General features: G+C 41.6%; 3 protein-coding genes across 5 annotated transcripts in view; 1 reads left to right on the top strand and 2 right to left on the bottom strand.

The window, feature by feature from the left end:
- jmjd7 (jumonji domain containing 7) overlaps positions 1-8,103 on the top strand; it is a 33,145-nt gene extending 25,042 nt beyond the window's left edge. Inside the window, exon 10 of the mRNA XM_088353893.1 lies at positions 6,336-8,103. The gene's annotated coding sequence lies outside the window, so the exon portion shown is untranslated. The remainder of the gene's footprint in view (positions 1-6,335) is intronic.
- Positions 1,222-10,124, bottom strand: dact1 (dishevelled-binding antagonist of beta-catenin 1). The gene is made up of 4 exons (XM_088353897.1): positions 9,676-10,124; positions 6,098-6,248; positions 5,972-6,028; positions 1,222-2,862 (listed from the first exon to the last, which is right to left on the bottom strand). The coding sequence occupies exons 1-4, from the start codon at positions 10,018-10,020 to the stop codon at positions 2,024-2,026; spliced, it is 1,392 nt and encodes a 463-aa protein (XP_088210023.1). The 5' UTR covers positions 10,021-10,124; the 3' UTR covers positions 1,222-2,023.
- A 1,286-nt stretch (positions 10,125-11,410) lies between these two features.
- The window catches only part of kiaa0586 (KIAA0586 ortholog), a 27,837-nt gene continuing 18,361 nt past the window's right edge, over positions 11,411-20,886 (bottom strand). Inside the window, exons 17-24 of one of the 3 annotated variants that reach the window (XM_088353889.1) lie at positions 20,745-20,860; positions 19,282-19,629; positions 18,831-19,202; positions 18,716-18,750; positions 17,080-17,160; positions 16,921-17,002; positions 16,737-16,842; positions 11,411-13,770 (exon numbers count right to left, since the gene is read on the bottom strand). In XM_088353889.1, coding sequence (XP_088210015.1) covers positions 16,739-16,842; positions 16,921-17,002; positions 17,080-17,160; positions 18,716-18,750; positions 18,831-19,202; positions 19,282-19,629; positions 20,745-20,860 — 1,138 coding nt within the window. In that variant the 3' untranslated portion in view covers positions 11,411-13,770; positions 16,737-16,738. Of the gene's footprint in view, positions 13,771-16,736; positions 16,843-16,920; positions 17,003-17,079; positions 17,161-18,715; positions 18,751-18,830; positions 19,203-19,281; positions 19,630-20,744; positions 20,861-20,886 lie in introns of those variants that run through there. The other 2 variants (XM_088353890.1, XR_015852817.1) reach the window with 2 other exon arrangements.

Here is a 20,886-nt window from a genome sequence, read left to right as displayed (position 1 = left end):
CATTTTATTTCTGTCGCATTTTATGTTTGTTTTGCCGGAGATCAAAGAGATCAAAGCCAGGAGAGAAAGCTTACCACGTGTTGTGAGTCATCATTTTATTCATATTTAGTTTATTTTGTCTATTATTAGCACATTTGGTATCGGAGTAATCCAAAAGTCATTGAAAGTAATCAAGTTAAAGTAACCCTACCCAACCCTGTTTACCAGTATGTTAGTTTTCTATAATATTTTTTTTAAGTACACGTTTTACTAATTCTTTCATCAGACATTTCTTTTAGTATGAGGAAGTAGTTTTTTTTTGGGGGGGGGGCTTATATGCGATCTAGGCTTACTTGACAGTATATACTGTACTTGAAGTACTTTTGGTTTTTCCAGTGGTTATGTATTATGAAAAAGCTGAATATATTGGACTACATCTGCTTTAAAATCGTTTCGTTCCATAAATTGGTGTTGGCTCAGTCAAGTTGAGAATCACTGCTCCATAACAACGTTTGGTTAAATTCTACAAAAGATTTATTAACGAAGAAAATGTTAGCAAAATGATAATGCAATGACAAACTGCGACAGGCACGAGTAAAACCAGCTGAACCAGCTACACTACCAAAAATTGTTGGAGTCTTGAAGGCTGTCATTTTAGTCAGGCGCGTTCCAAACACCTAAAAGCAACGAAGATTGCCTGTTAGCTTAGCTGCAAGCTCACTGAAAATGATGCATATTTTTTTATGTGTCGAATGAGAAAAATATACTTAATAGTAGTAGCAGTAGTAATTGTCTTTTTCTAGAAAAAACATTCAAATGAGCTATGCTAGCTAAGCTGACAAAAAGAAATGTCACTGTCTTGAAAGTCATGATTTCGATCAGGCATCTCTCGAACACCTAAAAAGCAGCAACGCCTGATTATACCATGTTAGCGTAGCCCTAAGCTAACAGCAAGATTTGGTAAATTTCAATCATTTTGAAAAATGAGGAAAAAAAAATGTACGTTAGTAGTAGTGTTTTTCTTATTTTGCTAGTAAAATAAATACACTGGGCAACGCTAGCTAGGCTGACAAAAAGAACTGTGGGTGTCCTTAGCCACAGGCTAACAGATAGGTTTGGAATATTGAAAACCTTAATTTTGCTCAGGCACGTTCTTGACACCTAAAAAGCAGTGATGACTGCATGTAGCGTGTTAGCTTAGTCACAAGCTCACATATCATTTAGACATTTTAAAACTTTTTCAGATTGTATTTGTAAAATGAGAAAAATCTACATAGTAGTGGTAGTTTTTGTCTCTTATTTTGCTAGAAAAACAAATGAGCTACGCTAGCTAGGCAGATTCTCGAATGTTGTAATTTTTGCGTTTAGCATGTTAGCTCGGTCACAGTCTGAAATATAATTTTGCTAATTTTTAATATTTTTGAAAGGGTTCATAATAGTAGTAATTATTTGTTTCTAATATTGTTAAAAAAATTATGTAACGGGGTATGCTAGCTAGCTTGAAGGCCTTAATTTTGCTCAGGCACGTGGTGAACACCTAAAGAGCAGCGACGACTGCATTTTAAGTTATAACTAAGCTATTGCCCCTTTTTTGTTAACCTCCAGACTCACTATGATAATAAAAATAGCTACAAAAACTAGCTGTCAGTATTCCAAAATTGGCTTTTTGCACAAAAAATATTAAAATGATTGTGACATGTAAGATTTGTAAAAGGATTTGTTATATTAAAAAAAAAAAAATCAAATATTTTTAGAAGAACATTCAGTTTTTATTTGGTAGAAGAAACCCAGTAATGCTCATCCTCCAAGTCCGATTTTTTTTCAGGCACATTTCAGACAACAAAACAGTGTCTACGTAAATGTTGGTGCTAAGCTAGCAAGCTAGCTCGGGTAAATCGGTTCTAAAAAAAAAAAACACAAGTTCACCTAGCACAAGGGGCGGTGCTTCACAAGCTCTCAATTAGCCAATCCAATTGGCTTAATCTGACTCCACCCCCTCATTCAATGATTTCAAGCTAACAGTTAGCACGAGCTAATGGGCTTTTTAAACAGTGATCATGAGTCGAAGGGATCCCGAGCGAAAGCGCAGAATTTTCTTTTTAAGCCGACGAGAAGCTTTTATCTTAACCGAGGTTTGCCCCGCCCCTTTTCCACAGGCCCCGCCTCCTCCAGTCACCTTGGAGGCGGCCCCGCCCTCCCCGGTCCGGCGACCTCCCGCAAAATCGACCGGAAAACGATCTGAGGCGCACTCTGCGGAATATTCCGAGTCGCTTTTTGTGATTCGCTTCTTCTGAAGTCCCCGCTTGGTTTTACGATTGTTTCCACGGCGATGGACATCCGGGTTGGATCCCGAAAGCGGTCCTTTGGTTTTTCGGCCGGTTGTTACGGTGACGGAGGCGGGGTCTTCCGGTCCAAGTCGGGACTTGAACCCGTCCCTGGTAGCGCGGCGGCTTTTGGGCGGGTTACGCTTACGACGAGGGACTTCCTTGTCCTGGTTTGGGGGGCGGGGTCTGGCTAGGACGGCAGATCTATGCACTTCCTTGTTGTGGGGTTCCGCGTTCAAAATTTGGCACCGGGTACTCTCAGAACCGCATTTGGCGTTTGTTTTGGGGCAGCTGGAGCGAGGGAGGGGGGCTCCGCGCTGAAGCAGACGGTAGATGTAGTGGTCCAAGTGGTTTTTAGAGGACGCGGATCCGGCTGAATCCTTGGTCCTGTTTACCACCTGGGACCGCCTTTCTGGAGCAGGGACGGCGGTCGGACCCCGGGACCGGCCCGCTTCGTTCGCTTTTGAAACCAAAACGTTGCAGGGGGTATTGGGCGGTGAAAGGCGCAATTCTAAAGCAGGAAGTGGGATGTCACATGTCGAACAAGCCCCGCCCTCATCTGGAACACAAAAAAAAAAATCGGATTTAATTCCGTCTTTCTGGGACAGTATTCCTCTACGGAGCAGGATAGCGGTCAAATAGGAAAAAATATTTTAAAATTGCCGTAAATTCCGGACTATAAGCCGCTACTTTTTTCCCAAATGTTCAGTCCTGCGGCTTATTCAGTGAAGCGGCCAATTTATGTAATTTTTCTAACGGCCACCAGGGGCGCTGGAGTATAAAAGGTAGGATTAAGACCGGTAGAATATATGCGCCGAGGAAGACTGTAACCTCTAAGTTCATGCATACATTGTCTGTTATGTAAAGGTACGTTCCGATAATGAGGAAGACGCCCTTGATGGCGATAGTTATGAGGAGGAAGTTGAGGACGATTTACCGTGAGTTTCACAATTACGAGATGCTTTATTTTGACGGATACGATTGATGCATTGCGAGCGTGATCCTACTAGCGTGTTGGTACCTTTCAAAGGCACGGTTTGGGATGAAAGTTATATTATTATTGAAGCTTTGAAAACTCTCGGTGTACCGTCTTCGTAAATATGTGTAACCATGTATAATATGTATTTGCAACTGTATATTTTTGTAATGTATTTATTTTAGAGATGTATTCTGTTATGTGTTCTACGGGCGGATCAAAAAGAAGGGGTGGAGCAAACGCGGGCTGATGGGAAGTGGGGTAAAGCTGAGTTATTGGTAGATCTGTCTGTTGTCGCAGCGGACAATAGTGGATATATATTTTTCCCACCCTTAACTTTGGAAATATACATTTTGTTTCCTCGGATTACTTTCAACGGGACCCGGACTTTACAAGTTTGCATCATACGTTAATTACGGATATCATTTTCCAGTTATGATGCCAACTGTGTTTCTAGGATTGTGTACTATTGACTTTTGGATTGTTGGATCGGTTGGGGTCTAGGAGGCTAGGACCTTGACTCAGCCTCTTGGCTAGGAGCAAGTGTCTCGACCTATTGGCTTTGTAGTGTATTATGATTTGACGGATAATGGATAATTGATAAAGAATATAGAACAATGAATCTCTACAAAATCACAATCGTGGAACTTACAGCCTGGTCTGGGTTAAACTTGTGATCGTGTCACAAGCTTTAATGTGGGCGCACGCGGCTTATACACAGGTGCGGCTTGTGTAAGTACAAAAGTGGAAAATCACTTAAAAAGTGGTGGGTGCGGCTTATAATCAGGTGAGCTCCATAGTCCGGATTTTACGGTAACCGTACCCGTAACTGTCGAATTGTAGCCATAAATGTATCGATTTGTGTGTTCCTTGTGTGTGCACAAATAAACCTCAGCTGTTGATGATTCGGGGCGATACCTACGGGTCAAAAAGCTATGATCGGTACCCGTAACTGTCGATTTGGACCTGTAAAATGGCAACTCATACCTGGAAACGTATTCGTTTTTGGGCTGCAACAACTCATCGATTAAAATCCATTTTTAAGAGCGTTGGCAACGAATAAGATTATTGATGTATCACGTGATTTATAAGCAACTAAGTATGTTAAAATAACAGGACAGTTCCTATATTTCTTTAAATCATTTTTTTTTTTAATTGAACATTGCATCATTGAAAACAAAATTGACATGAACGTGAAACCAAATTTATCATTAATAAGGGGAGCGGAAAGTACTGCAGAAGTACAGGAAAAAACCCCTGAAAATAAATAAATAATATGTTCAACTCTACCTCTACTCTAGGGGGCAGTGCTTTTAAATTCATGAAGACCTCCTAAAGCGCTTAACAATGTGCTTCACACTTACCCATTCACACACTCACACACCGATAGCAGTGTCAGCCATGCAAGGCGACTACCTGCCATCGGGGGACATTAGGGGTTCAGTGTCCTGCCCAAGGACACTTCGACATATAACACGGAGGATCTGGGAATCGAAGCCATGACCATTTGATCACGCTTTACAATGTGCTTCACACTTACCCATTGAGACACACACTCACACACCGATAGCGGCGTCTGCCATGCAAGGCAACTACCTGCTATTGGGGACATGAGGGACTTAGCGAAAAGGGCACCCGGTTTGGTACCATTTGTAAAATAACGTGTTATTACCATGTTGTTACTATGTTATTACCAGGTTAATTGGAAGCAGGGTGAAATAGACGCAGTCAACCACTAGAAAATCCGTTTACTTGCCCAAAGACACTTCGACATATAACAGAGGAGCTGGGAATCGAACCTGCGACCTCTTGATCCCAGGACGAGCGCTCTACCTCCTGAGCTAATTATGGATAGAAAAATTGTATGATAAGTCCAAAATTAATATGATTTTTGGATAAGGTGGAAGGAAAAGAGTATCTTCTTATTTTCAGGTGTATAGAATACATTTGTGGGTATTTTTGTTTATTATCAAGTTATTTTATTGTTTTAGTTTATAGACTATTCGGTTGTTTTGTGCACTATTTTTCTATAGGTTTAAAACTTCAATAGTTGAATAGAGGAGCAAATTACAAAAAACTGTACAGTTTATGAACCAAGCACAGAAAAAAAAACACAGATGCTACGAGTACAGATCAAAAAGCTACGGGAACACCTACAGGTCAAAAAGCTACAAGTACAAACCCAAAAACTACTGGGATACTCTCAGGTCAAAAAACGAGTGCAAATCCAAAGGCTTACAGAAAAACCTCCAGGTCAAAAGTTACGAGTACAAGCTACATGAAAACCTATGGGTTAATAAATTGGGTTGGCGTTTGGACTCTACTAGAAGCAGGCATTTTCTTACTTTAAATATTCAGGCTACCCTAACAAAAACTCTGAAGACGAGGATAAAATCACTCATGCACCCTGTATTTAAAACAAGCCTTTTCTTACACCCACCATTTTCAGGCTATCAGGCTACACTAACAAAAAACACAGAGGACGCGCATGAAATACCCCTTGCCTCTGCTTCAAGTAAGATAAAAGTAGATAGGCTCGGTGGATAACAAATCATAAAGACCTCAATGGGGCGTCGTTAACACAAACCTAATAGAGAAAATATTACTTTTTAAGAATGCTACAAACGATTAAGCTAAGTTATGACAATAATATACATCAAAATTAGCCCTAGGGGGGCACAGAAACACTCACCAAAGATGGAATTGGACGAGTTGGACGAGGACACAGCATCGCTAAGCTCGGAGAATCCTGACGCACACACATTAATATCATCATCAGTAAGCCCAAAACGCTGCCCAGTTTCGTCAAACCGCTTACCTGAACTGGCCCTGCTGTCCCCTTCCTGCTGGTCATGTGACGTCTCCTTCTGGTCACGTGACACTCCGCCGTCCAATCGCAGTTTGCCGATTTGACAGTCCAGCTCGCGGAGCCGACTCGCGAATCCGGCGTCCCGTCTCCAGGGACAAGGCTGAAACACACAAAGGAATGTGTTTTAGTTGAGCGCGTGCTTCATTTTATTGAGTCATCATAATCTGGGGCTGCTTTGTTTTTCCAGAAGCTGGATGACAAAAGAAAACTGTGTACCGGAAAACTGCAGACTCACGTCGCAACATCACTGGATTTCTTGAAGGGTCGCACCGAGATGTAGAATACCAATGTGGTGCACGCCGACCTGTTCTGAATATATCTCACCAGCGCTGGACTATTGGGATTTTCTAGGATTTTTCTAGTGGTTGACTGCGTCTATTTCACCCTACTTCCAATTAACCTGGTAATAACATAGTAACAACATAGTAATAACACGTTATGTTACAAATGGTATCAAACTGGATGCCCTTTTCGCTAATTAGTAACAAAAAGTAGCTCTCAGCTTGAAAAACGTTGAAGACCCCTGCAATAACTCACCAACACAGAAGGCCCCTTGGATACCTCACCTTACACAGTTGTCACTTTATATTGTGTTGAATAAGATGGTGTTTTGGCCCCTTGTTTCAGCTTTTTCTCCAGTATACAACATACATACTGAAGGATTTTATACATTTGACTATAAAGGATTTCATACGATCGAATATAAAATACATTTAATGTAAAAGATATTCACTGGCTGGGCTGTGGTGCGAGTTCAGGGCACCCTAGTAGAAAATGTTGTTTACAGGAACGGCGGGAACGAGACAAAGGGCTGGTAAGATAATCAGCACATCCAGACGCAGAAAAGGCCCTGATGACGTAGAAACGCTCGGTGTTGTTTTGAACATTCCAGACATCGCGGCGAGGTGGTGGAGCCCACGTTGGGCTTCTTTGGCATGCCCCTGGGAGGAGCCGGCACACCATTGTGCGGGGAGAAGATGGCCAAAAGGAGAGAGGTAAAGGACTTCAGAAGAAGGCTTCCCAGAGACTCCAACGACACTAATTCGTTTTTGATGGAGTACACTTAGTTAAATTGTTAATGAAATGAAATCTGCCCCTGTGCGGAAATGTCGGCTTTCCTGTTCATCTTTTCCGTCAAGAAACGAGCGCGCATAAATTGTTGGGTGAATATAGGTTGTGTTTGGTTAATGGAGTCAGATAAGTAATTTGAACAATTTGGTTTACGGTAAATTTTGATATTAATTCCCAACAATATGTACATACCTAAAAATATACAATAAGCTATTGGCTGAAATACCTCCCACAATGCCTTCTTGGCTCTTAATTTAGTTCAGAATGTCAGGTGCTTTGTAAACACTGTGCTGGTCTGTAATACGATACAGTATTTTTCTCACTATGAGTCCGAAGGGTTGCAGTGCTGCTAAAGGGAGAAGCAAAAAGATGATAACCATGGAAACAAAGCGTGCAGTTCTCGAAAAATATGAAGAAAGCACGCAAATTGCTACTTTGGAAATATTTTTCTTGTTTGAACTGTTGTTTTCATTTTGTTTGCTTTTGGTTTTCATCAACTAATTCAAATTAGAACTATTTTGCTGTTTTAGACATTTTAAAAATGGTTTATTATAACCAGAACATTTTTCTTGCGTAGACCAAGGACAAGCTCCACCTTTTGGCCAATTTGCACATTGCACATTTGAAAAAGGTATCCTTTTTGACGTTTTTATTGCTCTAGTTCAGGGGTCACCAACTAGCGGCCCGGGGGCCATTTGCAGCTCGCAAGATGATCATTTGAGGCCCCTGCCTTAATTTGAACGTCTAAGTGCAGCCCTTAAGAGTTATGGATTCATTCATTATTGATTTATTTTATATTAATTAAATCTTTTTCCGCCTTATTTTGTGTATAAAATGTTCAAAAGAATATTATATAAAAGCATTACATTTTTATCAGAAGTTTTCTTGCGGGAAAATCTGATTTGGCCCAACATCACCCGGATCTTAGCTCCAAATAAATTGGGTATGAGACCCTAGTCAGAATTCAAGTTACCGTACTTTCTCCACTATAAGCCGCACCCTCAAAATAAGTCCTTTGTGATATTTTTTTAAATTTATTTATAAGGTGTACTGGACTATAAGCCGCATGTAATTAAAGCTATATTATGAGCTAGGGTTAAGTCAAGTCACATTTATTTGTATAGCCTTTTTATCACAATATGTCTCAAAGGGCTGTACAGAGCACACAAACAACAACAAAATAACTAGTAAAATATAACATCAGCCATATACATCTTTGTGGGAACGGGAATATTTTAGGCTCTTAATTTGGATAACATAGTATTGAAATGCTAAATATGTTAATCGATATGGATTATAATCAATAATTTGGATATCCATTGGATTAGAAAATGTCTAATAGCTCAGAATGTTATACTTTTGATGTGTGAACCTACTTAAAGTACAGTAGCATATGTCTACTTGAGCAGTTGTCTGATTAGAGATTGTGATTTATTCTTTGAGTGAAACCCGCTTAATATTCTTTAACAATTGACTTGTAAGAAAAATACTTGAAGTATGGTCGGCTATATCTACTTGACCAGTTGTATCATGGCAGTAAGAGTTTTATTTAATTAATTAGATTCATTTTATTTTGTTGCACTTCAAGTGTAGGATCAATCTGTTGCTGGTGAGGTGCAATAAATATTACAACTACTTGTTCTCCTCTTTTCAACTGACTCAAATACTGAGAAAATGTGAAATTCTTTGACATACAACATAAAAAAATACATTTAGATTCAAATAATTCATTTCATAGAAAAATAAATTCTTTTATGACGCCCCGGCCGAGTCATTCCTAAGACTTAAAAAGTGGTCGGCGGCGCCCTCTCTTGGCTGCGGCTGCATCGGGTCAGATGCAATCGACATTTCGTTCTGTGTACATTGTTACACAGAATGACAATACAAGGAAATTATTATTATTATTATTATTATTATTATTATTGTTCCCCCACTATTTTTACAATGAACAATTAGCATTCTAACCACCATAGGGCACTCAAAGACTTCTTTCTGTTTCTCAAAGGCAGAACAGTTACTGTATGCAGTATCGATGAATTTTAACTGCATTTTCAGGTATATAAGGCGCACTGTATTAGAAGGCGCACTCTCAAATTTCTGGACAATTTGGGGTATATTAGGTGCGACTTATGGTATGCAAAGTACGGCACTGTATATCGCACTAGCCTTTTTATGTCAAACAACAGCACCATCTGGAGGCCTAAAATGATATTGCAAGTGTCTCTTGCAAGCCGTGAGTGGCTAATTACAGTAGAAGAGAAGACGTACCGTAATTCTTTGTGGCACAGGATGATTAAAGATACAATAAATGTGGATTTTATTTTCATATAGAAACTAGAACCGTAGAGCACCCCCCCATCCCCGATAGTGAAAAAATGTCGGCTATGCGCGCTGATCGAAAACTCATGTGGGTCACGTGACGTCAGACTGCACCCAGATGCAAAACAACGACGCACCTGTATTCCCGTGACGTAAGGACGTGGATGCGTGACGTCACCCAGCAGTTTTGTCCCCAACATCTGGACGTTCTCCGGCTGCGGCTCCTCCCGCAACGCTGCCCGGACCGCTCGCTCGTGCCGGCACCGAAGCTGCTCCAGCTCCGCCAGGCAGGACTCGGCGGCCCGAAGACGATCCTTCGGAACCGCTTCGGAACCGTTGACGTTCGCTTGCATGACGTCATCCGGTTGGCGACAAAAGCGTCGGAGGTGGACGATGCAGACTGATGGGCAGTCTGGCAATTTGTGGAAAGATGGGGGCGGGCTTCCTGTTTGACCCTTCACAATAATGGAGGACCATTTCATTTACACACGGCCAAGTCAAGTTTATTTGTGACACCCTTAATCACAAAGTGTCAAAGGGCTGCACAGACCGCAGACTTTTATGACACCATCCCCTGATCTAAAACCTACATGAGGGCAAATAATACACAGATATTGTCAATATAAAATATAGGTTATTCGTATGCTATAGAAGTGTTTTAAGTTTAGAAACCTTGAGAAGGGACAGTCTCAAAGGGCTGCAGAGACCAGAGTATTGCAAACCACAGACTATTATGACACCATCCCCTGATCTAACACCTACATGAGGGCAAGGGAACACTCAAAAACCTCAAGTCATGTTTATTTGTGACATCCTTAATCGCAGAGTCTCAAAGGGCTGCACAGACCAGAGTATTGCAAACTACACACTATTATGACACCATCCCCCGATTTAAAACCTACATGAGGGCAAGGGAAAACTCAAAAACCTCAAGTCATGTTAAGTCACGTTTATTTGTAACGTCCTTAATCGCAGAGTCTCAAAGGGCTGCAGAGACTACAGAGTATTGCAAACTACAGACTATTATGACACCATACCCTGATCTGAAACCTACATGAGGGCAAGGTAATATCAAAAACCTCAAGTCATGTTTATTTTTGACACCCTTAATCACAAAAAGTCTCAAAGTACTGCACAGACCACAGATTATTGCAAACCACACACTATTATTACACCATACCCTGATCTAAAACCTAGAAAGAGAGGAGTTAAAGAAGAGAAAAAGATAAGGGAAAGGCAAGAAAGAAAGAGAGAAAGAAAGAAAGAGAGAGAAAGAAAGAGAGAGAAAGAGAGAGAGAAAGAAAGAGAGAGAGAGAGAAAGAAAGAGAGAGAAAGAGAGAGAGAAAGAAAGAGAGAGAGAGAGAAAGGGAGAGAGAAAGAAAGAGAGAAAGAGAAATACAAGTACAATGGCACCTGGCTTTGGCAACATCAAGTGGACATATTTCAACCTGCAGCTCGCTTTTCTCTTGCACTTCCCTCAGCGTTGTCTGGCGGGCCAGTACACCCTTTTCCAATTTCTCTAACCCCCGTTAAAAGAATTAAAAGAAAATTATACAGTGTGAATCAATGAATAGCCATTTTGTTTGAGGTCACTGAGTGCTCCTGTAGGAAGAACTAGAAATCAGATAATTCATCAGCCAGATAAGAAACCAGCAGCTAACGTTCACTGAAATCAAATTGAGTTTCTGTGCCACAACAGGATCAGGACCCAATCGCGTGACGTTCTCACACAAGCCTTTATTTTACGGGAAATGGGGAGTCATGCACGTTAGGCAGCCGGTCTGGCGTGGAAAGACAGGAAGACAGAGAGCGACGATATCGATTCCAATTGCCCGAGTTGATACCGGACAGATGGGGTCGATACCGGACAGGACGGGACAGACAAGATAGGTAACAAATCAGGATCTCGAAAATAAACAGGAGAAACTAGACGGGAACAAGAACTGGAGAAAATAACAAACAGGACAAAAACAGACTGAAACCCGAAATTAAAAAGGACAAAAATTAACGGGAACAATACCGAACTGGAAATATCCACGTCTGAACCCCTGTCTTGTGGGGTAAAAGTTTGTTTGACGGGCTGACCAAGGACGCAAGAGCGCTGAGCTTAATATAGACAGAAAGCCAATCTCTCAACGAGCCGCAGCTGACGCCACACGGGTGGGGCCAATTGGGCACCATGGCAACCGTGACACACGCGGGCGCGGCCAATTGGGCGCCATGGCAACCATGACGAAACATTATTTTGCCGTGCGCCCGCGTGACACTGGTTAACCCCTCGCGTGCCAGCAGTGGCACGCGTGTCATAGGTTGCCGACCCCTGGTCTATGTTATATACAATTTTCTTGTTCTTTTTCTGAATAAAAGCATTTGACGTCAAACTGTAGCGAAAGGAAAGTCAATTCTAAGTTTAAAAATGTGTTACTCTCTGCCGCCATCTCCTGGCTTGTCATTATTTCAGCCTCAGTCAGCTCATTCATGATGCATGTGCAAGTATGTGCATTTCTTAGACATGATCGGTTCAACTCTTCTTTTAGTCTCTTTATTCATAAACGGAAATAATGCGGCCAAACAAACCGATAACAAAAATCAACATCCAATGAAGCAGACATGCTTTTAGGCGGATTTTTTTGATCTGTTGGCATTATGCTGTGTTTTTGAGGCAATATTTGACACGGTTGGATTCTATGAATAGCCCTTGATGTAACTGAGACATTTTTACAGACAATCAAAGAAGTTGAAGACGGCCAAGGGAGTTACGCCGGCTTCATAGTTTTCGTGTATCTAGTTTCAAACTGATCGTGATGTTTCTCTGATGAGTATATTTTGAAATGGTTATCATTATCGTGAATCCAGGCATGATATATTTCAGTGACACGTTTTTTTAATGAAAAGTTTGACGTCCCACTGACGAAACGTTAAGGTACCGTATATTATAAAAGCTTTTTCTGTCTACTGTGTCTTTCTTTGTAAATATCTTGTATTTCAATGTGGGCACATGCGGCTTATAGTCAGGTGCGGCTTATGTATGTGCAAAATGTTTTTTTTTTTTTTCTTTAAAAATGTACTGGGTGCGGCTTATGGTCCGAATTTGACAGTAAATAGCAGATAAGCGCAATGGAAAAGAAAGCATAAGGGCTCTTTGAACTCAGTTGGGCATCGTTAACACATACTGAATAGAAAAATATAATCTACATTTTAGGGACGATTCAAACTACGCATCCGATCTTTAAGGTAGAATGAAAACGGCAAAAGAAAGAAACACAAAAACTGACAACGTAGCTCTCTAGCACTCCCTCAGCCCCCATTCTGGGAACCAAATGGTTTGGTCCTGTACAGTTCCGGGAAAATTAAAATAAAAGCAGATAGGTCCAGTAGACAATAAAGCATAAGGGCTCTTTGAACTCAGTTGAGCATTGTTAACATGTACTCAAAAGAGAAGATATTTTACTTTTTTGTTACTAAATTAGCACAAAGGGCACACAGTTTGATATGCATTTCCAAAACAACTTATGTTATTACCAAGTTACTACAATTATTCATCAACTAGACTCAGTCAACCGCTAAAAAAAAAATCATTTTACTAGAAAATCACAATGACTCTAGTGCAGGTGACACCTCTACTGTCCTTAGGGGGCGCCCTGTTGTCCGCAGGCAGCACCTTGATCTATGTGTAGTGCCGATCAAAAGTTTTTTTTGTTGGTGTTGACTTTGATCAATAAAACAAATTCACTGTCTTGCTGCTAGCAGTTACTTTGTGCTCATTTGAGATGTTACTATCTATGTGGACGATATTTTTTTGTCTAATGGATCGTATAAACTGACGTGAATTTTGCTGTTCAAGCACCTGTACAAACCCTGTTTAAAGAATAAGATGCGTTTATTGACATGGGGGAAAAAAAAACGTAAAGATAACTATATAAAATATGTAATGCCGATAAATAAGCTCACATTGTATTATGAAAAAAATATATACTTCCTGAAACGGAAGCCACTCCTCAAAGATGCTGGTCGCACGGTCCTAAAACCTGTCACTTTCCCTCTCTCACATAATCCTTGTTGGAAATCCTTCGGATCTTCTTCTTGTCATCTCGGGGCACTCCAACTTCCGGTTGACCTGAACACCCACGTAGCAACGTGTGACGGTTGCCACGGCAACGTAGCCCGGCACACCGGCGTCCGGCTTGTCGTCATGGCAACCCCGCCTACTCCGGGGTGTGTGCAACCGACAGCTGTCGATGGGCACAAACAGACAAAAACGTTCAATGGACACCCGAGGCACAGCACGGGATATTACTCTTGTCCTAACCACAGGTGTCAAACAGGCGGCCCGTGGGCCAAATCAGGCCCGCTAAGGGATTGAATCCGGCCCGCAAGACAACACTCAGAGAAGCGCAAGAGAAAAACAAACTGCAGGTTGAAATATGTCAACTTGATGTTGCCAAAGCCAGGTGCCTCGAACAAAGACACTGTACTTGTATTTATTTCTCTCTCTCTCTCTTTTCCACCCCTTTTCTCCCACTCTGTCTCTCACTCTCTATGTCTCTCTTTTTCTCCTCCTTTGTTGCTCTTTGTCTCTTTCTCTCTCTGTCTTTTAACCTCTTTTGCTCTAACTTCCTTTTTTTTCCTTTTCTCACTTTTCTCTTTCTCTCTTCATACCCTTTGCGCTTTCTTTTCTCTCCTTCTGTCTTTTTATTTATCTTTGGATTTCTTTCTTCCTCTCCCTTTCTTACGACTTTTTATCTTTTGTTTCTCACGCTCTCTCCCTCTCTTTCTTTGTTCCGCCCTCTCTCTTTTTCCCTCCCTCTTTCTCTTATTTCTTTATCTTTTTTTCTTTCTTTTTAATCCACTAGTATGGCCCAGGACAGAATGTTTGTTCTATCGTGTGGCCCCCGAGTTAAAATGAGTTTGACACCCCTGGTCTAAACACAATCGTTACACACCCTGATTTTGGGAAGAAAAAAAAAAGACATCGAAACACAACTAAAAAGCTTCTACCAGGTAGAGGTAAACTCAGGCCTAAAAAAATCCAGCCCAACCCCACCCAGGCCCAAGGATATTGAAGCCCGACCCAGCCCAAGCCCGAACAACTACCTTGGATTTACAGCGCTAAACCCAAAGCAAACTCAAAATTTCCTATTTTATTTGTGAGGACTCTGGAAGAGGAGAGGTGATTTATGATAACAAATTAAAGCCTGTCTTTTAAAATGAAATCTAAAGTAAACAACACTGTATAAAAATGTATACATTTTGTACTTCTATATACATTAGCCAACAACTTTCTATCATTGACAGATTTTTTTTTTTTTTAGAGTTGACTATGACGGGTTGAAAATTTGGCAGTACGTGCTTATGAATCTGACACAGTACAGAGAGCGAGAGAGAGAAAGAAAGAGAAAGAGAGAGAGAAAGAGAAAAATAGAGAAAAACAGAGAGAAAAAGAGAAGGAGAAAGATAGAGAGAACAATGACGGGTGGATAATAGACCAGAAAGAGTTCTTGGAATTGACGTAGCAAGTGTTTAGTAGAATCCATGGTGTGATCAGGCACCTTAGTTTTTTTGTGGCCCAAACTACAGCGCACTGTAATGTTAGCGAAGGAAAAAAGTCAGCGAGAGAGAAGCCCAACCTGATCTTAATGTAATGATTGACATTTTAAGCCCGACCCGGGCCAAAATTTGTGTTGGATTAAACTCGGTCTTAAGATCTTACCTCTCCTAGAATTAGAATTGTCTTTATCGTCATTGAGATCAACGTTGTGAAAATATTGACATGGCACTCTAGGGTAAAACATGAATTATAAAGACTTTGAAGAGAAAAAAGCTAAAGACTATTAGGATGAACAGGCTGATCTCTCTATCTGCCGTAAATTCCGGACTATAAGCCGCTACTTTTTTCCCTAACTTTCAACCCTGCGGCTTATTCAGTGATGCGGCCAATTTATGTCATTTTTCTAACGGCCGCTAGCGGCGCTCGAGTGTTGCTACCATTAACTGCCCTGTCAAAGCTATATTATTATTATTAAAGCTTTGAAAACTCTCTCGGTGTACCGTCTTTCTTTGTAAATATGTGTAACCCATGTATAATATGTATTTGCAACTGTATATTTTAGACACTTATTCTGATATGTTTTTCACGGGTGAACGAAAAATGAGGGGCGGAACAAACGCGGGGTGCCGAGTTTAAGTGGGGACCGCTAAAGGTGAGGGACAGACAAGGAAAGAAGTGGGGGTAAAAAGTTGGTTAAAGGAAAAGGAGTTGCGTAAGTAAATGTGTTCATCTGATATATTTTTCCCACCCTTACCTTTGTAAATATACACTTTTTTCCTTAGATTACTTTCAATGGGACCTGGACTCTGCAGGACTGCATCAAACCTTAAGTACCGGTATCATTTTCCGTTCATTTTGCCGGCGGTGATTTTTGGGCTGCGGACTTTAATGAAGGACATTTAGTTTCAATCGCGGGACTTGAAGACGACTTTGGGTTAATTTTGTGTTTGTGTTACATGTTTAAATGTGGGCGCATGCGGCTTACATAATAATAATATAATAATAATAATTTCCTTGTATTGTCATTCTGTGTAACAATGTACACAGAACGAAATGTCGATTGCACCTGACCCGTTGTAGCGAGCCGATGCAGCCGCAGCCAACAGAGGGCGCCGCCGACCACTTTTTAAGTCTTAGGAATGACTCGGCCGGGGCGCGAACCAGCGACCTCCCAGTCTCAAAGCGGGCGCCTTACCATCTAGGCTACTGAGCTGGTCTATATACAGGTGAGGCTTGTGTATGTACAAAATCGGTTTTCCTCTTAAAATGTGGTGGGTGCGGCTTATAATCAGGTGTGCTCTATAGTCCGGAATTTACGGTATATATATCTCCCCCCACTTCCAGTTTTGTGCAACAGTATATATTTTTTTACAATTTCGTTTGTCAAAAAAACAAAATTGTAGCGAGATGTGTTTTTAGTTTTGTGCGCTCATTTAGGGTTGTGATGGCCCTTGGAAAAAGCGGTCTTGAAGCTTGTTTGTCCTAGTTTTGAGGGACCTGTAGCACCTCCAAGAGGGCAACAGGTCAAGGAGGTGGTGGCTTTTATAATGTTAATGGCACAGCTACAGTATCGGAAGGACTACCAGGTTGCCTTGCTGCCCCCTGGTGGTTGTCGGAGTTTCTGAGACGAGAGGACAAAAGACCGCTTACTTCTAATCTTGAGGATGACTCTGAAGGTCTGAGGCTGGCGTCTCACTGGCCAACGACGTCACCTCAAAGTCACTGCTGGCGTTGGTCGCCTCAAAAACGGCGTCTTCTGAAATACAGCATCATTATCGTTCACGGGAAAAACAATAGTATGACCCCGTTACGACTGCGAGTTGCCATGTCACACCTCCGGATAGATCGCTTTTTCCGTCGAGTTGAGGCGTGATCGAGGGGGTCACCTCTCCGGCACTTAGTTCCTCTACTTCTTCCTACCCCCCCCCAAAATAGGTCAGGAATGATGGTCAGGTTTTGTGTGTGCGTCTGTCTATGTATATGTGATATATACCACTGATGTCTCTCCTTGGAGCGTGTGTATCATCTTCAACCTATGGACATTTACCTGCCCTTCACTGAGGAGGTCGTTGTCCTACAAATTCAAAACACAAGTCATCATTGACGGCAGCATCGCAAGATGGCTGCCCTCTCGCTTAGGGAATGTGCACAAAACTGACAGGAAGTGATTGAATGCAGATAGGACATGTAAAACTCACTAAAATAGACGCGTACAGCTGACAATGGTGTCCTTGCTAGAACAGATTTTTGACGTTTAGGGCAGCTTATTGAAAATTGATCTTGGATGTCTATAGTCTTCTAACTGAAATTTACAGTTTACGTCTAAAGCTGTCTAAGGCAGCCCAACTAAAAATAGATATTTGATATCTATGGAAGGCTATTAAAAAGGATCTCCTACATCTATAGCCATCTATGGCAGTGACCTGGATTAAAAAAAAGAAACAGGAAAAGCATAAACACAGCCAGGAAGTCAAAGTGATGACAGGAAGTTGTAAAAAAAATGTTAACAGAAACAACAACAAAGTACCGTAAATTCCGGCCTATAAGCGGCTACTTTTTTCCCTAACTTTCAACCCTGCGGCTTATTCAGTGATGCGGCCAATTTTTGTCATTTTTCTAACGGCCGCCAGCGGCGCTCGAGTGTTGCTACCATTAACTGCCCTGTCAAAACTATATTATTATTATTAAAGCTTTGAAAACTCTCTCGGTGTACCGTCTTTCTTTGTAAATATGTGTAACCCATGTATAATATGTATTTGCAACTGTATATTTTTGTAATGTATTTATTTGTATTTATTTTAGACACTTATTCTGCTATGTTTTGCACGGGTGAATGAAAAAGGAGGGGTGAAACAAACGCAGGGTGATGGGTTTAAGGGGGACCGCTAAAGGTGAGGGACAGAAAAAAGAGGGGGTGAAAAGTTGGTTAAAGGAAAGGGAGTTGCATGAGTAAATGTGTTCATCTGATATATTTTTCCCACCCTCACCTTTGGAAATATACACTTTTTCCTTGGATTATTTTCAACGGGACCCGGACTCTGCAGGTCTGCATCAAACCTTATCATTTTCCGTTCATTTTGCCTGCTGTGATTTATAGACTGTGGACTTTAATGAACGACATTTAGTTTCAATCGCGGGACTTGAAGTCGGGTTTGGGTTAATTTTGTGTTTGAGTTTCATTTTTTAATGTGGGCGCATGCGGCTTATATACAGGTGCGGCTTGTGTATGAACAAAATCGGTATTCCTCTTAAAATGTGGTGGGTACGGCTTATAATCAGGTGCGCTCTGTAGTCCGGAATTTACGGTATTTAATGCAGAAATAACGTTTTTAACTCAAACACAACCAGTCTCGCTAAAACAAATGTTTGACGTGTATTTCCGTCAATGGCAGCCTAGCTAGAATGTTTTTGGACGTCTATACCAGCCTAAGGCAACCTAACTAAAAATGGATCATTGACATCTATGGAAGGCTAAAGAAAGAACTTTGAAGTCGATAGTAGTAATTAAGTCCAAAAGAAACAGGAAAAGCAAAAAGACAGACAGGAAGCAATCGAAGCAGGCCAGGAAGTGATCCAAAACAAACAGGAAGTCCCAAAAGAAATGCGAGAAAGTGCAGACTGTTCCTCACCGCATCTTGAAGAGAACCCGAGGAACTGGCAACCTCTAATGAAAGGACATTTTCCATTTACAAGTTTGAAACACCATAAAAGGTCGTGGGCGTGGCTTGAGAAAAAGGGCGGTACCTGTCAGGGTGTCCAACTGGGTGAAGCTGATCAGCAGTTCTCCTTCTGAAACCATCTTGAGATTTGTTTCACTTCCTGTCGCGGTACTGCTGCTTGGGCTACTGGTTGTACTGGTGGTGTCGTCAGAAGGACTAGCAGGTGGCCTTGGATCTGGTTTCAGGGAGGCTTCAGGAGAGGGGGGGTGTGGGGGCGTAAGAACCACTGCTTCTTCTTGCTTTTCCACCGGCTGTGAGCAATGATCTTGGTGGTCCTCCTCCTCTTCCGATGGACTAGTTTCTCCAGAGAATGGCGGCGTGTTTATGATGAGGACGGCAGAAGGGATTTCTGTTGTGGGTGCTGGTTCTGGGCTGGGTATGGGCGTGGTTACAGGCTCTGAGGAAACAGACCAACAAACAATATTCAGTAGTAGGACTACAAAAAGGATCTTATGACAGGTTCAATGCTGTACAACCTGAAGTTTCTTTGACAAGTGGGGGATCGTCAATGTGGAAACTGCTCGGTTCTGACGGAGGTGGCGTGGAGATGTGGAGGGGGTCTTTGATAGAAGGAACAGGACTCAAGGGAGGAGTTGGAAGAGGTGTTGCTACCAAAGGAAGAGTTTTTTCCTGAGAGGAAGAAGCTACCGCAGGGCCAGCCCTCGTTCCTGGTTGTGGTCCTCGATCTGGAGCCTGACTCGGTACCAGCACCTGGTTTATGATCTCCTCCAAAACCTGATGAACCAGCTCCCTGACCAAATGAGAGTCCACTTCAACGCCGGCATCTACGAAAAGCTGCAGACCTCCTCCGCCAGCCGCCTCCACTGCGGTATATAAACACAAGTTTTAGAAAGGTCTGAGACCACAATTCAGATCACTTGTGTCAAACTCACAAATGTGGCCCACCAAGTCATTTAATAACGCTGAGAGAAGCACAAGAGAAAAAATGGCTGCACAGCGCCAAACAATGATTGCAGTTTTAAATATGTCCACTGGATGACGCCAAAGCCCTGCACCACCCATAAAGCACCCACTGTAGCTGTATTTGTTGACTACCTTTGATCAACCAGGGAACAATGAGGAAACACTTCTTGACGTTATTTTCCTTATATCAAAGTCACGTACTATTTAAGGCAATACGAAAACCACACAATTTCATTGGAGAAGTTAAAATAAGCTTTAGCTCCTTTCTATCATGTATATGATATCTAACAGTGAAGTTCCCATATTCAGATTTTTTTTTTCATATAAAAAAGTACAATGTCTTTTAAATAATTAAATCAATCATTTAAATGAGTGTATACTATTTTTGTCACTTTCCAGTCTGCATGAGCTTCCCCGAGTTAAATAAACTGTAGTGGAAATTAAAATTCTCCCAGAAAGCCGAGGGCATGCTGGCCAAAGGGCTACTGCCATCGTCTGGTGAAATAGTGATTAATTTTCTTTTTTTCGGGCGACCGTAGCTCAGGAGTTAGAGCGCTCGTCTTGGGACCGAGAGATCGCTGGTTGGATTCCCGGCTCCTCCCAGTTAAATGTGCAAGTATCCTCAGGCAAGACACTGAACCCCTAATGCCCTCAGGCACCTTGAATGGTGTGTGAGAGTGTATGTGAATGGGTAAAGTGTATTTAATTCACTTGTTGTTTTACATTTTTATTTCTTACATATGTACAGCTGATAAACAGTACAAGTGATTAAATCTTAGTGGGGGGAAAAATACTGAAAAAAACCCCCAAAATAATAGTTTAAGAATCAAATCTTACATCCCTAAATCATAATTTAATTGGGAGCCTCCAAAAAGACCCCCAAGACTACAATTAAGGCACAATTCTTAGGTCATCTGTTTACTAGTACGACTCTAATAAGTATGTTTTTAACACTCCTGAGCTAAAATGAGTTTGACACCCCGGATCTAGATGTTCGTGGAGGTCCCACACTCACCGATGTCCGAGGTGAGACTCCGCTCCTCCACATCTGATTGTTCATTCTGGTCAGGTGAAAGGAGAAGAGGCGGGTACTGCTCGGAGATCAGTCTCGACATGAGCTGCTGCTCCACCCTGTGAAAACAAAATCAAACATGAAG

This window comes from Urocampus carinirostris, chromosome 15 (assembly GCF_059441175.1).
Source record: "Urocampus carinirostris isolate Australia breed hairy pipefish chromosome 15, RoL_Ucar_1.0, whole genome shotgun sequence".
Lineage (NCBI taxonomy): Eukaryota > Metazoa > Chordata > Actinopteri > Syngnathiformes > Syngnathidae > Urocampus > Urocampus carinirostris.
Note: the sequence above shows the minus strand (reverse complement) of the source record. Positions and strands in the feature narration are given on the sequence as shown.

Excerpts from the sequence above, each read along its gene's own strand:
- dact1 (XM_088353897.1), bottom strand. The coding sequence starts at position 10,020 with ATGAAATGGTCCTCCATTATTGTGAAGGGTCAAACAGGAAGCCCGCCC. Across the intron at positions 6,249-9,675 it reads CTTACGTCACGGGAATACAG|CCTTGTCCCTGGAGACGGGA; the intron begins GTGCGTCGTTGT and ends TGTGTGTTTCAG. Across the intron at positions 2,863-5,971 it reads CTCGTCCAATTCCATCTTTG|ATGAGGGCGGGGCTTGTTCG; the intron begins GTGAGTGTTTCT and ends TTTGTGTTCCAG.